The sequence below is a fragment of the Peromyscus leucopus genome, chromosome 15 (genome assembly GCF_004664715.2).
Source record: "Peromyscus leucopus breed LL Stock chromosome 15, UCI_PerLeu_2.1, whole genome shotgun sequence".
In the NCBI taxonomy this organism is placed as follows: domain Eukaryota; kingdom Metazoa; phylum Chordata; class Mammalia; order Rodentia; family Cricetidae; genus Peromyscus; species Peromyscus leucopus.
This window is the reverse complement of record NC_051076.1, coordinates 20,715,524-20,731,883: the sequence shown is the minus strand read 5'-3', so window position 1 is coordinate 20,731,883 and position 16,360 is coordinate 20,715,524. Positions and strand designations below refer to the sequence as shown.

The 16,360-nt window shown below is 43.9% G+C and overlaps 1 protein-coding gene across 2 annotated transcripts in view; it reads left to right on the top strand.

Moving 5' to 3' along the window:
* Efcab2 (EF-hand calcium binding domain 2) overlaps positions 1-13,314 on the top strand; it is a 104,268-nt gene extending 90,954 nt beyond the window's left edge. For both annotated transcript variants that reach the window (XM_028865495.2, XM_028865493.2), the window contains 4 exons: positions 4,572-4,651; positions 5,384-5,426; positions 5,519-5,585; positions 13,182-13,314. In XM_028865495.2, coding sequence (XP_028721328.1) covers positions 4,572-4,651; positions 5,384-5,426; positions 5,519-5,585; positions 13,182-13,297 — 306 coding nt within the window. In that variant the 3' untranslated portion in view covers positions 13,298-13,314. The remainder of the gene's footprint in view (positions 1-4,571; positions 4,652-5,383; positions 5,427-5,518; positions 5,586-13,181) is intronic.
* Positions 13,315-16,360: the final 3,046 nt, after the last annotated feature.

The window sequence follows — 16,360 nt, the reverse complement described above, 5'->3', positions numbered from 1 at the left end:
CAGAGATCTGCCTGGCTCTGCCTCCCGAGTGCTGGGATTAAAGGTATGTGCCATCACCACCTGGTTTACCCTATGTCTTTTTGTTGGGGAATTGAGTCCAGTGATATTGAGAGATATTAATGACTGTTAATGATTCTTAATTCCTGTTATTTTGTTGTTGATGATGATGGTTTTGTGTGTGGGTTGTGCTTCCCTTCTTTTGGTTTTGCTGATGTGAGGTTATTTCCTGTGTTTTCATGGGTGTAGTTAACTTTCTTGGGTTGGAATTTTCCTTCTAGTACCTTCTGTAGGGCTGGATTTGCGGATAGATATTGTTTAAATTTGATTTTGTCATGGAATATCTTGTTTTCTCCATCTTGTGGTGATTGAAAGTTTTGCTGGGTATAGTAATCTGGGCTATCATCTGTGGTCTCTTAGAGTCTGCAAGACACCAGTCCAGGCCTCTCTGGCTTTTAGAGTCTCTCATTGAGAAGTCAGGTGTAATTCTAATAGGTCTGTCTTTATATGTTATTGGCCTTTTCCCCTTGCAGCTTTTAATATTCTTTCTTGATTCTTTATTTTAGTATTTTGATTATTGTGTGGTGTGGGGACTTTCTTTTCTGGTCTAATCTATTTAGTGTTCTGTAAGCTTCTTGTATCTTTATAGGCATGTCCTTCTTTAGTTCAGGAAAATTTTCTTCTATGATTTTGTTAAAAATCTTTTCTGGACCTTTGAGCTGGGAGTCTTTTTCTTCTTCTCTTCCTATTATTTTTAGATTTGGTCTTTTCATAGTGTCCCAGATTTCCTGGATGTTTTTTGTCCAGAATTTTTTTTTTTTTTAAGATGTAACATTGTCTTTGACTGTTGTATATATTTCTTCTATTTTATCTTCAATGTCTGAGATTCTTTCTTCCATCTCTTGCATTCTGTTGGTGATGCTTGCGTCTGTAGTTCCCATTCGCTTACCTAGATTTTTCATTTCCAGAATTTCCTCAGTTTGTGTTTCTTTATTGCTTTTATTTTCATTTTCAGATCTTGAACAGTTTTGTTTTCTTCACCCGTTTGTCTGTTTTTTTTTTTTCTTGGTTTTAAGGGATTTATTCATTTCCTTCAGTTGTTTGTGTTTTTCTGGATTTCTTTAAGGGATTTATTCATTTCCTCTTTAAGGACCTCTATCATCTGCATAAAGTTGGTTTTAAGATTGTTTTCTTGTGCTGCAGCTGTGTTGGGATGTTCAGGGCCTGCTGTTTAGGATTTCGGAGTGGGATAGCGGGGTTCTGGAGTGGGATAGCAGGGTTCTGGAGTAGGATAGCGGGGTCTGGTGGGGCCGTATGGCCCTGCTGTTGTTGATTGTGTTCTTACACTTGTTTAGGCATTTGGGTTAGGCCTGATTAGGTCCAGGTGCTGATTTCTGAGTTTGTCTTTATTTGTTGGGTGTTTTGTTCCTTCATTTCTGTTTCCCCTTTGGTCTTCTGGTCTCTGTGGTCTGGATTTCTGGTTGCCCGTGTGACCTCTGGTCCAGCAGGGAGTCTCTGTCCAAGTTGGGGGCTGGACTTCTGGTGGCTAGCTTGGCCTTTGGTCCAGCAGGGGATCAAAGTTAGGGATGGGACATGATGATGAAGACGGAGTGGGGATTGGGGATAGTGTTGGGGGGTTGGGCACCAAAAGAGAGGTCTGTGGATGGGCTGCCTATGGCTGGTATGGTTCAGCAGTGTCTGCCTGGGTTGCCTATCTATTTTTCTGACTGGCATGACCTGCACCAGTTCTTCTAACTGGTGTGGCCTGTACCTGAGCAGTAGGTATCCTGAGGTGGGGGAAGGGGCCTGGCAGAAAGGGTGGGTAGTGGGGTGGGAAGGGGTGGCGGCAATGGTGGGTGGTGGGTTGGGGAGGGGTGGTGGCAGGTTGGATCTTTGGGATCCAAGCTGAGGGTGTAGGAGGGTTCCCAGGGTGGGTGGGCCTCTTAGCTGTTCTTTTGATTGGTGTGGCCTGTACCTGAGTAGCGGATACCCCTAGATTTTTTTCAAATATTTTGACTATGGTTTCCCTTTACCCAATTCCTCCCAGATCCTCCCCACCTCCTCTCTCACTTAAATCCACACTCTTTCTTTTTCTCCTTAGAAAACAAATTGGTATCTGAAATAATAATAAAAACACTAAATTGGAAACCATAATATATATGTAAAAGACCTGTAAGGTTAAAAAAAAAGAGCCTCCAAAAATGCCATTGAGTTTGCTTTGTGTTGGCCTTCTACTGCTTGGCTTGGTGTCTGCCCTTAAGAGTGGTTTGTATCTCTAGTGAGACTCTATTGGAGACAACTAATTGTTCATTTGGAGTGGTGGTCAATTGCAGATAGTGTCAGGGTTAGGGATGGGGGCTTGTGTCCACTTCCCCTCTCAGCACAAGACCCCATCTGGCCCAGACCCACGCAGGCCCTGTGTGTGCTGCCACGGTCTTTGTGAGTTCATATTTGTGTTAATCCTGCTGCATTTAGAGGGCCTTATTTTCCTGGTGTCGTGAATCCCTTGTGGCTCTTAAAGTCTTTCTGTCTCCTCTTCAGTAGGGCTCCCTGAGCCCTGAGGGAAGGGATTGGATGGAGACATCCCATTTAGGACTATATATTCCAAGGTCTCTCACTTTCTGCACATTGTCTAGTTGTGGTTCTCCATGTTCGTTCCCATCTACTACAGGAGGGCGCTTCTCTGATGATGGTGGAACAAGGCACTGATCTATGAGTATAGCTGAATGTCATTAGATGCCTGTTGTTGTTGGTCTAGAATTGAGGCTTCCTGAGACTTGCCCATTCTGTATTAGCATGTCTATTGATATTGTCCTTATTCAGGTCATATTTAGGCAGCCATGTTGGTGAGACTTCATGGGCATAGATTCTCTGAAGTGTCCAGGAGACACAAGAGATTGACTTTTAAAAAGTCTGCCCTGGGCTTTAAACCCCAGAGTCCATAAACACTCTACCACTGAGCTGCCCCTGCGTCCAGATATTTAACTTCTAAGTCTTGTGTCTGGGAGTTTCAGACTGCTGCCCACATAGAACAGAGCTATAGTAACAAGAATTGTCAAAATGCTCAGCTCAGAACTTAGAGGAGGCTGAAGAACTCGTTCACATGCTGATGGGTTCGGAAACTCTGGAACGTGTGTCCCTAGATGGGTTTGAGTTTCTCTGATAATGGAGTCTGAAGACTACTCACACTAGGTATGAATCTCATATGAACATTAAGAATAGTTGTCATTTGGATGACAGTGCATTCTACTTAATAGCCACCTATAGATTTATTTTTTGTTAAAGCAATAAATCTCTTAAAAACTCATCTGTTGAATTGGGATCTATGAGCCTTTTAATAGGGTTTTTGAAAGAGGGTGCAAAATTTATAGCTCCGTATAAATTGCCTGACAGGGAAGTTAGGGTTAGTAGAGCTTTGTTCAGTCAGTCTGTCATAGTTGAACCCAGAAGCAAAAAGACCTGTTTCTTCCTCCTCCTGCAGTGCTAGGTGCCAGAAGCCTCGTTTTTAGAATAGTATTCTCTTAACTTAGGTGGCAGAGAGGACGGAGTTCTATTACTCAGGAAGGTATTTCCCAAGTACAAGACTGATTTGAGATGTTGACTGGCCATAACCTGATCTCATTTAGTATTCTTCATGTCAGGGAAAGACAGTGCATTTATGCAAGTCAGAATCTGGGAGTCATCTTAGACCCTGTTCCTTATCTGTCACAGGTGAGTTCAGTCACTCTGTCAAGTCTCCAAGGTCTCCTGGTCACACACCCGCTCTCCTCATGGCCACCACTCCAGTCTGCACCAGCACCTTTGTCTGAAGAAGCCACCTCCCCACAACAGAGTGACCTTTCAAAACACACACTGTGAGAGCCTCATTGGCTTCACGCTGTTCTCAGGACAGCACAGGGAATGGCTAGCCTGTGGATGATAAGGTCTCTCTCCAGCCTCACCTTGAATAACTGCCTTTGCTGGGGTCTGTGCTCCAGCCTCACAGCCTCTTCTTGCCCTGAGAAACGAGCCCAGACACCACTGTTTGCCAGGGACTCCCTGACCCCGATCAGAGCTGTTTCTTGTCTCTGCTGTCTGGACCCACACTCCTTTACTCATGGTGTCTGCATAGATCTAGAATTAGACATTGGAGCCAGGCATGGTGGTTCATGTCTGACATGCCACCGTATGGGAGGCTGAGGCAGGGGGATCATTGCACAATTAAGGTTACCCTGTATAGTGAAAACAAATTGGATACTTGGTACTACGTTGAACGTGTGTGTGAGTGCACAAGCCAGAGGTTAACTTTGAGTGTCAGTCCTCTGTCATGCACTTACACACCTTGCTTCCGGTGTAAGTGCTGGGAATTGAATTCAGGTCCTCATGGCTGCATGACAAGCATTTTACGGACAGACATCTCCTCAGCTGCTGGTGCTGTGGTAGTTTGATTATATGTGTCTCTCCTGCAGAAAACAGGCTCCACAGCTGCACTGATGCCCATGTTCTCATCAAGTTCCAACACTTGCTTCAGTGTTGGAAAAAAGCAGTTGCTCCATATGTGTTGAATGAATAAATGACTGTTTTTAATTGTTTAGGTAGAGGAAGAGGAACCCACTGGATACATTCGATATGAAAAATTCCTTCCAGTGATGACCAGAGTACTTTTGGAAAGAAAGTAAGGAAGTAAACCCAATTTTAATGCAGGATAGCTAGAATTACATTAATTTCAAAACATTTGACTTGGCCAGGTGTGATGCCTTATGCCTGTGATTCCAGCATTTGAGGGGGCTGAAGCAGGAGGATTGTCACAAATTTGAGGCTAACCTTAGTTACATAGTTTCAGGCCATCCTGAGCTACACAGTTTTGCCTCAAAACAAAACCAAACCGCTTGGCTTTTTATATTTTATTTACCTGGTATATGTCTTAGGGTAGTTTCCTCTCGCCTTTCAGGGTTCTTCAGGCTGGTTTAGGGAAGTGCTTATAAATATCAACTATGCTAGTATTTATTAATCTAAGCAAGGTAAATGAAAAGGTGAAGAAGATACAAAAAAGAACAATGTTGTAGTTATGTTTAATTGTGAATTATCATTTTAAAAGAAAAATAAACACTAGTTACTTTCCTAGCATACGTACAGCATTAGCATTCTGCATTTGAGTGATTGTAGAGGTTTTGGTCCTGGATAAATTTATTTTCATATCAACAAGAGATGCTAGTAGGTAATAATAAACATTCCTGAGGGGTAGGTACTGTTGATTTTCAGATCCAGAAATCCAAAGAAATTTCATCAAGGGAAATGCCATTAGCTTTGTATATTAGTGGCTTTTATTTTGTTTAATGCAGTCATTTATCATGTAGAGACTGAGATAAATATGCTGGCATTAATTCACTTTATTATAAAATTACAGATACAGACCAATTGCTGAAGATGTCCTTCTTAGAGCTTTTGAGGTAGGTGAGCTCCAGGTTATTCATGTATATGTGAAAAATTAATTCATCATATAGAATTTATTCAACAAAGAAAATAAATCTACTTTCCCCAGGTTTTGGATCCAGCTAGACGAGGGTTTCTGACTAAAGAAGAACTGGTCAAGTACATGACTGAGGAAGGTCAGAGTGCTTTATTTCTTATAAGAGTAGTTTATGCAAAGATTAATAGGTTTAAAGATGTTTATTTTTTTAAATTATGTGTGTGTGTGTGTGTGTGTGTGTGTGTGTGTGTGCGCGCGCGCGGTACCCAGAGAGGCCAGAAGCATTGTGTCCCCCTGGAGCTGGAGTTACAGTAGGCAGTTGCCACCTGACATGGATGCTGGGAACTGAGCTCAGGCTCCGGCGAGAACAGCACGGTCTTACCTGCTGAGCCGTCCTGCAGCCCCAGGGAGTATGTTTTCAACAGTTCTGCAGAAGTTATGGGAGGTGATACTTTAAAAGCAATTATTTGGTTAATAATTTTGGCTTGGTTTGGTATTGGACTTTGTGTAATAGAAGTGTAATGATTGCTTGTATAAACTGTGTTTACCTCTTTCACTTAAAATACTTCCTGAATAAAAGACATGCCACTTAAAGAACATAAACTGTCATAAACCAATGTATTTAAAGACAGAAGACTTGAATTAGAGTATATAAAAATTTCCTTTAAAAGACCTTCTTAGGTGGTAAAGTTGCAAACAATATAGCCTAAATTGAATGTGAGTTCACATAAAACTATATTTTCTTATGATAATGGGACCTCCTCCCACAAATACCTATATATTCTCTTCAAACATTCTCTTTTTACATTCATATATACATGTGTTTTCCCTGACTGTAAGCAGCTGGATGGACAGTTGTTAATGCTGCGCGCGCGCACACACACACACACACACACACACACACACACACTATACTAATATACTAAAGGAGGCGCTCTGCTTCCTCAGCTCAGCTCCCAGATGCACAGAGCAAGTCCTGAGTGATGCAGCAGTCACACACCAGTTGAGAGCATGGACATGGGTATCATTTTGAGCAAGGAGACCAGTATTGGAAGCTCTGCGCATACCTGGTTTGGCCTTTTTAACTCAGGTCACCATTAGGAAACAGGAAGTGAGAGAAGGAATCGTGTGAAAGTCATAGCTGCCACCCAGGACCGCCCACCATGTTAAAATCATCTGAGTGGTTAACTTTATTAATTGACCAAAGATGAAAGGAAGTAAACCCTAAAGTATATTGGGCCACAGGAAATGACTGAAAACAGCCACAGAGGTCCAGTGACTCCTACTGTGTGCCTGTTGTATGTTTGTTGGTAAAGCACAGTGGGAGGTCATGATACTGGAATCTGATCCCTTTCTTGAGCACATTATAGTCTTACTGGGGAAGCAAAGCTAACCTGTGAGATAGATCAATAGGAGACATTAGAAAAATAACTATCAGAGGATCAATGCAAGCTCAAACTAGCCTGGAAAGCTTAGCCCGGGGAGGCTGACAGAGAAAATAGCTTCCTTGAGAAGGTAGATTTATTTGTTTGCTTTTGTTTTGAGACAGGTTTGCGTTCAGTAACCCAGGTGAATCCATGGTGAATGTGTATCCCAGGCTGGCATTAAACTCAAGGCAGTTCTGCTGTGGCCTCCTAGATGGGATTACAGATGGGAACCATCATGCTTTGCTTCAGAAGATAGGGTGAGCCATTGAGGGCAGGCATAAGAAGATCCTATATGTTATAGTCCCTCACATATCATAGGTATCAACATATGAGTTCCAACAAATGAGCTATGAATGAACAAGCAAGTAGCAGAATGAAAACAGGTAAGTCGGTTTGTGGGAAATGGATAAAGCAATAGGAACAAAATCTGGAAGAAAGGCAGCCAGGCACATGGAGGAAGGTGAGCTCAGCCAGCCTACAAGTCCTGTTGGCCAACAATAGGGAAGGGATGGAGGTGGATTGGGGCTAAGTTGTAGAGGCCTGCTCTTGAATTTGGGTCATCCCCTGGGCGGTGGAGAGTTGAACTGAGTCACCCAGTTCAGCCCTGCTGTGGGAAAGAGATTCTGGTGCTGGTCAGTTTGTAGGTAAGTAAGAAAGGATCAGCTAGAGAGATGGGCTGGGAGTCCCTTCAGCATTCCCAGATTCCCTGTGTGGGCCTGGCCTGGTGCAGGGACTAGAGAAAGGGAATTGCTGCAGGGGGACTCTATCACAGGACCCTGGGCCGTGGTGACTAACAGAGAGCAGGAACAAAGTGGGACAGGAGTATAAAGTAACACCAAGACTTTGCCCTGGACCACGGATGCCAATGGTAGTAATGCTGCCGACTGAAACAGTGAAGTCAGGCACTGGCTGCACCGTGTGTAGGGACAACATGGTCGATGAGGGTCACAGGAAGGTGCTCTATGAGAATTTCCAGGAAGGCGTACTTAGAGAGTTCTTGTTCTTCCAGGACAACTGTTGGATATCCTAATAGACAGGGCCTGCCTTGGTTCTTTTCAGAGAAGAATATGAATGGTTTTAGTTATTTATTCCATGTTGTATGAGCCAGTATAGGTACATATAAGAAGCACCATGTCGTCTTAGTGTGTCATTATTATTGGATGTAGTATATCCTCCTTCTAAGTGCAGTTGCACCTGCCTAGTTCAGGACAATGGTTGCTTAAGAGGTGATTCTTTTAGAGACAGGGTTTCTCTGTGCAGCCCTGGCTGTCCTCGAACTCACTCTGTAGACCAGGCTGGCCTCGAACTCACAGATGCACTTGCCTCTGCTTTCTGAGTGCCTGGATTCAAGACCTGCACCACCAGGCCTGGTTAAGAAGTGATATTTTGGTTCTGAAAACACCAAATTGTTTTGAAGTATATCCAAGTTTGGGAACTATAAAGTTACTTCCACAATCTTTTCATGGTATCCACAGAGCAACCAACACATCTTTAAGTTTAAGAATGTACATTCTACATGCCCAGGAGATTGTAAGATAAACACTGTAAACCATACTGAATCAAGTACCTACAAGACAGAGTCCATGTGTGTCCAGGATGGATATTGCATCAGACGGTATTTAGCATCAGGGAAGATCTCAAGTCTTTTTTAAAACAAATACATGTTGCTATGTGTCAGATGTTCGTGCAAGCACTATTTGAATAATAACACATTTAATCCTTATCCCAAGCCCATGGGTGGAGAGTATTACCATCATCTGTATTGTGTAGAGTGGGAAGAGAGGTTAAGCAACCTGCCCAAGGTCATAAAGCTAGTAAGAGGGCAAGAGTTTGAATCTTTGAAGCTTGTCCTTCAAGCTTGTGCTTTTCCTGCTGTCTTAAATCAAGTACTGTACAGCTCTTTCCTTGCCCAGTGTGACGGTGACTGTTGTGAGCAAGGCTTAGTCTAAGCAGTACAGTGGAGTGCTGTGGCCGAGGTTGGTACTCTGGCCTTCTGGCCTCGGACTCAGTCCCCACTCACCTGCAGAGCGTGCTGCAGTACTTGTGTGCTGTGAATGGAGATGGTGGTTCTCCCCTCTTGGGAGGTGTTGGGAGGTTAACTTAGTCAGTATGTGTGAAACACTTGAATCAGTGCCGGTCTCACAGCAGTGCTCAGTGAGTGCTGGCTGCTGGGTGTTTCTCTCTCTCCTTCCTTCCTTCCTTCCTTCCTTCCTTCCTTCCTTCCTTCCTTCCTTCCTTCCTTCCTTCCTTCCTTCCTTCCTTCCTTCCTTCCTTCCTTCCTTCCCTCTGTTTCTTCCATGCTGGGAATCCCCAAGACCTTGCACATGGTAGATAATCATTCTGTCACTAATCTGTTTCTCAGACCTTGGTTATTTTTTGTTTGGGTTTTTTGTTTGCTTTTTGTTTTTTGAGACAGGGTTTCTCTGTGTAACCCTAGCTGCCCTGGAACTCACTCTGTAGACCAGTCTGGCTTTGACCTGCCCTCTGCCTCCCAAGCACTGGGATTAAAGGAGTACACCATCACTACCTAGTTGTCTGTCTGTTTTTTTTTTTTTTTTTTTTAAAGTCAAAGCTAAGTCTAGACTCAAGTTCACTTCTATAGCCTGAGTGCTGGGATTGTAGGTATGCACCACTATACCTGCCACCCATTATCAGTGTCCATTTGAGACTTACATCCAAGTTTACTTGGCAGCAGATTTAGATAACAAAAATACGGAATTTGTCACTTCAGCATTCCAGGAATTCTTTCTTAGGAAGTGGGTGTGATGATGCATGTGTATGAACCTAGCACTCAGAAGGCCAAGGTAAGAAAAACGTGAGTTTGAAGTCAGACCCCTGGACTTCATAGGACTTTGTCTCAAACAACAACAAAACAAAACAAAAGTTAAAAATGAAAATCACAAAGCCCTTACCTATCTGCAAAATTTCTGTACTGGTAATTAAATCCCAACATAGAAAGCACTGTGGACAGTGAGAAGTGTCTTAGGCTAATAAAGTAGGTAACTATGGTAATTTGAATGTAATTGGCCCCCATAAGCTCATGGGGAGTGGCACCATTAGGGGGTGTGGCTTGTTGGAGGAAGTATGTCACTGTGGGGGTGGGCTTTGAGGTCTCATATATGCTCAAGCCACACCCAGTGTCTCAGTTCACTTCTTGTTGCCTGTGGATCAAAGGTGTAGAATTCTCAGCTCCTCCTCTAGCACCACATCTGCCTGCATGCTGCCATGTCCCACCATGATGATAATGGACTGAACCTCTGAACTGTAAGTGAGCCACCTCAATTAAATGTTTTCCTTTAAAAGAGTTGTTGTGGTCACGGTGTCTCTTCACAGCAATAGAAACCCTAATTGAAGACAGAAGTTGGTACCAGGGACTGGGGTATTGTTGTGATAGGCATGACAGTAGTCAGAAATTTCTCTACTCCTGCCTTGCCCAGTCCAGATGCATCTCTCCCACCCATGGTCCCACAGCCGCTTATAAAATAATTACTTAGAGGCTTATATTAATTAAAAACTGTGTGGCCTATAGCTTCAGCTTCTTGCTAGCTAGCTCTTTCATCTTAAATCAACCCATTCCATTAACTTATGCATTGCCACATGGCTTCGTGGCTTACTGTTACTTTCACGTCTTGCTTCTCCTGGCAGCGGCTTGCAGCGTCTTCCCCTGCCTCTGCCTATCCTCTTCCTGTCTGTCCAGTTCAAATGTACTGCTTAATCTTATTCTGCCCTGGCCATTGGCCAAAAAGCTTTATTTATCAACCAGTCACAGCAACACATATTCACAGTGTACAGAAAGATATCCCACAGCACCTGACCATACTTTTGTTTGAAGGAACTTGGAACTGTGGATTATAGAAGCAGTTGAATGCTTTAAGTGCTGCTTAATGGGCCATACTAATAGGAACATTGAAGACAATGGTGCTGAGTGTGATTTGATGATTTGTGGGGGCCTGGCTCAAGAGGTTTCAGAGGAGAAAATATTAATATGTGGCCTAGAGAACGTTCTTGTGATACTTTGGTAAAGAACATAGCTGCTTTTTCCTCTTGTTCAAAGAGTCTGCCTGAGGGTAAAGTGAAGAGTTTTGGATTAAATCCGGTGGCAGAAAGAAAAATCTATAAACAGCGTAGTATAGACTGTTGTGTGGTTACTAGTGTTCATGCTTATAAAGATTTATAGTGAAAAGGAGCGAGCTGAGAAAGGAAAAATACAAAATGTACGACTTGAGGAGAAAAGGAGCACCAGAAAGTGGAATGGAGCTAAATCCTGTGGTCAAGGAGATAAACAGATTAAGAAATGGAATAAAGGGAGTGGTAACCTCAGGGCAAGATCCCACCCAGCTAAGTTTCCAATTTATGAAAAGGAATAAAAGCAAAGCTCAAAGCAGGATGTGCTGGTACGCGTCTTTAATCGCAGCACTGGGAAGGCAGAGGAAGGCAGATCTCTGAGTTTGAGACCAGCCTGGGCCACAGATCCAGATCTAGGACAGCCAAGGTTGGGCCATGAAGGAAACCATGGAAAACAGAAAATTGGTAAAGATGTAATTGAATGAGGGGGCCATGTTCCAGCCCCAGAAAGCAGCAGAACTTGATAGCTTCGGCCACTTGGTTCTGGTGTTAAGGATAGAAGGGAACTCTGGACTTTGCCTCTGCAACTAAGGCCAGGCATGTGTCAGGGGAGTCCCTGATTGGAAGCCTAGAGAGGCCATTGACTGAAGTTGTGAGGTTGAAGCCTGGATTACCTTGGAGAACCCAAGATGCTGGTGCTACCAGAGCCATGGGCTACCTGCTGAGGAAAGCTGCTAGACAGGGACTGTAACCAGCCCAAGAGAGAGAAGTGTGTTGCAGTCAACAAAGCTGAAAGGAATTGGAGAGCTGAAAAGCATTTTGACATCAGATATGGGGATGCAGAGTTTGGAGTTTGCCCAGCTGGTTTTCAGACTTGCTTTGGTCTGGTATTTCCTCACTGTGCTCCCTCCCCTATGTTTTGGAATGGTAATGTATATCCTGTGCCATTATATGTTGGAAGTATGTGATTTTTTTTCACTTTGATTTTATAGGGGATTACAATTAAGAGACTTTGAACTTTGAAACATTGTTGAGACTGTGATAGACTATGGGGATTTTTGAAGTTGGACTAAATGTATTTTGCATTATGATATTGTTACAAGCTTATGGAGTTCAGGGGGTGGAATATGGTAGTATAGTATTTTGAATGTAATTGGCCCCCAGAAGCTCATAGGGAGTGGCACTATTAGGAGGTGTGGCTTGTTGGAGGAACTGTGTCACTGTGGAGGTGGGCTTTGAGGTCTCATATATGTTCAAGCCACACCCAGTGTCTCAGTTCACTTCATGTTGCCTGTGGATCAAGGGTATAGAATTCTCAGCTCCTTCTCCAGCACCATGTCTGTCTGCATGACATCATGTCCCACCATAATGATAATGGACTGAACCTCTGAATTGTAAGCCACCCAATGAAATGTTACTTCCTTTATAAGAGTTGCTGTGGTCATGATGTCTCTTCACAGCGACAGAAACTTTAACTAAGACAGTAACCCTCCTCAAGCCTTGGTTTGCTTAAGACTTTCCCCTAAAGGTCTAGCATGATGGCCTGGATGCCTTGTATTTAAGTTAACATTGGGACATAGTTCTGTCTTAAATAGTCTGCAGCTTTTTCTACATTCTTTTGGAGTTTCTGTCCTGCCCTGGTGAAGCCAGTTTCTAAGATTGCTCTCAGTTGTTACCTGAGTGTAATTAAAGCCCAGATTTTTGATTTTATCTGACATCAACACCAGCCCAGACTGAAACACAGGGGAGTTTTAGGCTGATGATGAGTGGCGTCTCTGGTGGGGTTACCCCAGTGTGATTGAGACAGACCTGATGAAGTAGTGGGTAAGTGTCTGGTCCCTCTCTTCAGCAATAGCTAACATTTAATCATCTCTCCATAGTTTCACTAAACACAATAAGAAGATTCACTTATAAGACTTTAGCTGCAAGCAAATACTTTTGCAATTTCAATAATTTTAATTTAAGTGAATAAACAACTTTGTTCGTGGTGTTTTATGTACTCCTGCTGTTTTGACTGAAATAAGGTATCCTGTAGGTACCAGCAGGTTAGGAAATCTGCAGCCTTGCAGGGTGTATGGCAGCATGCCTTTTGAACCTCTGGATTCTCCTGTGTTGGCTGTACCGCTCCAGTGGAGAAAAAGCTACAACAGCTGGGGCCTGTGGGCTCCATGGTGATGAAGCTGGCTAATGGAGAGAGAAAACCTCCTGACTATAAATGATGATCTCTCTTCTTGTCTCTCCAGGTGAGCCTTTTTCTCAAGAGGAAATGGAAGAAATGTTGTCTGCTGCAATTGATCCTGACTCAAATTCCATCAATTACAGGGACTACATCACAATGATGGTGATAGATGAAAATTAAACGCTCCAAAGACTTAATTTCTTTGTTCTTCTTTTAAGACAACTGTAAAGACTTAATTTCTAATTGAAAGGATAGTTTGAAAATTGCTTGTCCTAATTAATTTCACACTTTAGCTTATTATTTCCATATTTAGTACCTTATGCCATAATTATTTCAAGGTATTTTGTTTTCTAGAGATGACCAATTTAAAACATAAATTTGTTTAGTGTGACTAGATTTATGGAATGACAAGTTGATTATTTAAAAGGAACTGTAAAATACTTTAACGCTAAGTGTATTATTGCTTTTTTTCCACAACTAGGCCAATGTTACCTTGAAATTAATTAAACAGAAAATGAAGATTGATCATAACACCCTAAGATTTGGCATAGAAAGCTCGTGTGGGGCAGAACAGCCCCAGCCTAGACACGGACAACAGTGTGGTGCTGGCTGCTTTTCTGAGCAGCATAGACGCTGCTGAACGCGGAGCAGAGCAACTGGAATAACCACTAATAATTGATTTCTCGTGACTGCCAATTACAAATCTCATTTGAGAGTCTAATAGCTCCGTGTAAAATTGAAATGTGCTCATCCAGCATGTTGCCGTTTATGGAACAGCTAAAGGAGGTGAGATAATTGAATCTAGAGAAAGGGAGACTGAATGAAAACTGGAAATGGCAATTCCTTTTGTGCTCTTTAGAATCCTCACCTATTCAGAGTATCTGTCATGGGAATATTGTCCTGAGTACTGAGTGTATTCAGTCTGTTGTTACCAGAATGGAGTACCTGAAATGGACTGACTCCCTAAGAAAGAGGTTCATTTAGCTCACAGTTAGAGATGTCAGGGTCCAGGCAACACTATGTGTGCTGAGCGAGGGCCGCTCTTGCATGCACCTTGCCAAAGTGCAGCTAGCCAGACAGGAGCACATGGTGGAGCAGTCGCAGAGAGGCCGGGAGGGAGTCAGGCTTGCTCCTTTTACAGTGGTCCTCTCACAGGAATTTCTTTCTAGGCGGGGGAGGTGGCTCAGTGGGTACAAGCGTTTGCTGAGTATGAAAATGGATTGGATTCTAATGAATCAAAGTCACAGTTCAGTGAGGGAGACTTGCAAGTCAATCAGCAAGCATACATTCAGGGACTAAACGTCGTACAAGGGAAGCAGTTGACTCAGCCTGGTGGGGTGAGGGTGTTTCCAGGGGACAGTCTAAAACAGGTAACACGAGACTTACTGACTTAATAGTTCCTAAGTTCCGAAAAAGTCATTCTCTGAGTAGTTTACTTCAGAGGCAGAGCGTGTCAGCAGGAGAACATCAGATCAAAACCCCGGAGGTGTCATGAAACCCAAGAATCTGGGAATTGAAAGTCTGGTTTATAGATATTTGGGACCCGATGAGAGATGAAAAGGTCGGAGTGGGAGACAGGAATTATGTCCTAAGAGATAATGGGCTAATTGAGGTCAAGGTTTCAGTGTTTGAACGTGAATTTGATTCTGAACATCACAGAGAAAGTAGTTGGAGTTGTAAATAGCCTGAGAAACAACTTGAAATGTGGCGAGGAGAGCAGCTGGCAGGCTGGTTGGCAGGCTTGAGGGCCTTGGGAAAGTCAAGCACAAAGCCCGGCTTCTGGCTTGAATACTTTGTTAATAATGATAGCAGCCATTCAGATAAGACACCCAAGGAGCCGGCTGATGAGCTTGACTGTGGTCCTCTCTGGCTTAAGGAGCTTGTAGAACATAGAAACCAGTGGGGTAAATAAGGGGACATCTGCTAGAGACACGGGTTTTGGAGTTGTCAGCACATAGTGTCCAGGAAAGACAAGAGGATCTAGGACAGAACTGGGGGAGATAGTGAGTTGGGGGAGGGCAGAAGAGGAGCCTGTAGAGCATGGGAAGAAGCCTGAGAGGAGGGGAAGCCATGGCAGGAGAGACTCTTGAGGAGACCGGAACCAAGCCAGATGTGGTGGAGATATGGAGATATGAAGTAATTGAGGATGGAGAAACATCCCTCAGTTTCAGTACCGGCACACTCACTGAGAACCTCTCTCGGGGCAGACTTGCCAAGTGGCAGGTAGTGAAGTCCAGTGGCTCCAGGAATGAACGGATGTGAGAAAGAGCCCGGAGGACAGGCTCCTGAGCAGTGGAGAGGAGAGAGAGGGCAGAGGGAGGGAGTTTGGAGGATGTAAACTGTGCAGGTGTGCTGTATGTTTGCATTTAAGGTTGAGACAAGGCAGAGAGCACAGGACACTCAGGGTCCAGGGCTACAAAGGTCTTGGCCTTGGCCATGGACATGAACTAATGTATGCGGTCTCTGTCCAGTGGCCTCTAGCTCTCCTTCCTTTTGTTGTTGTTAAGATAGGGTCTTGCTGTGCTTACCACTGGTGACTCTTCTGCTTCTGCCTCCCTAGTGCCAGGACTCCAGGCCTGGGCCTCTCCACTTGGCTGTACTGTCTCCGTGAATGAGAAGGAAGAGGGTAGGTCACAGAGCTAGAGAGATGGTACAGATTTGAAGTGTTCTGTGGGAAATGAGAGAGTTGGGGGGTAGTCTACAAAAGAGCTTTCAAGAAATCCTGGGGGGTTTTGTCTAGTAACCCAGGCCCAGGAGCAAATACGGAAAGTGTTGTTGAGTCAAGGTGGGTGAAGTGCAAGGCCAGAAGGTCAAGACTGACGAGGGGTCAGCAGAAATGAGTGACAGTGACAGTCTGTAGGCTAAGGTGGGAGGGCAGTGCAGCCGGGATTTGGAGGTGTGGAGGGCGGTAAGACTCGGAAGGGCAGCGCCTGCTGTGGTCAGATGGCACGCCCTTCCTGGAAACAGTGTTCTGCTTGCGCTTTGACTTGCCGTATTGCTGCCGTAGAGCACGGCTTTCTTCCACGCTGGTATAATTAGTGATAGTACACAGTACTTGGCCATCTCTGACTGGGTGCCAGGCACTGTTCTAAGTGCTGTACTTAGTTCACTCACTTAACCTTGGTGATGACCCAGTGAAGTAGGTACCGTGACTCCAGGGAGTGACAGAGGTCACGTAGCTGTAAGGGACTGTATTAACCGGCCTTCATAGGTCGTGCTGTGGTGTCAAATCTTCACACCAAA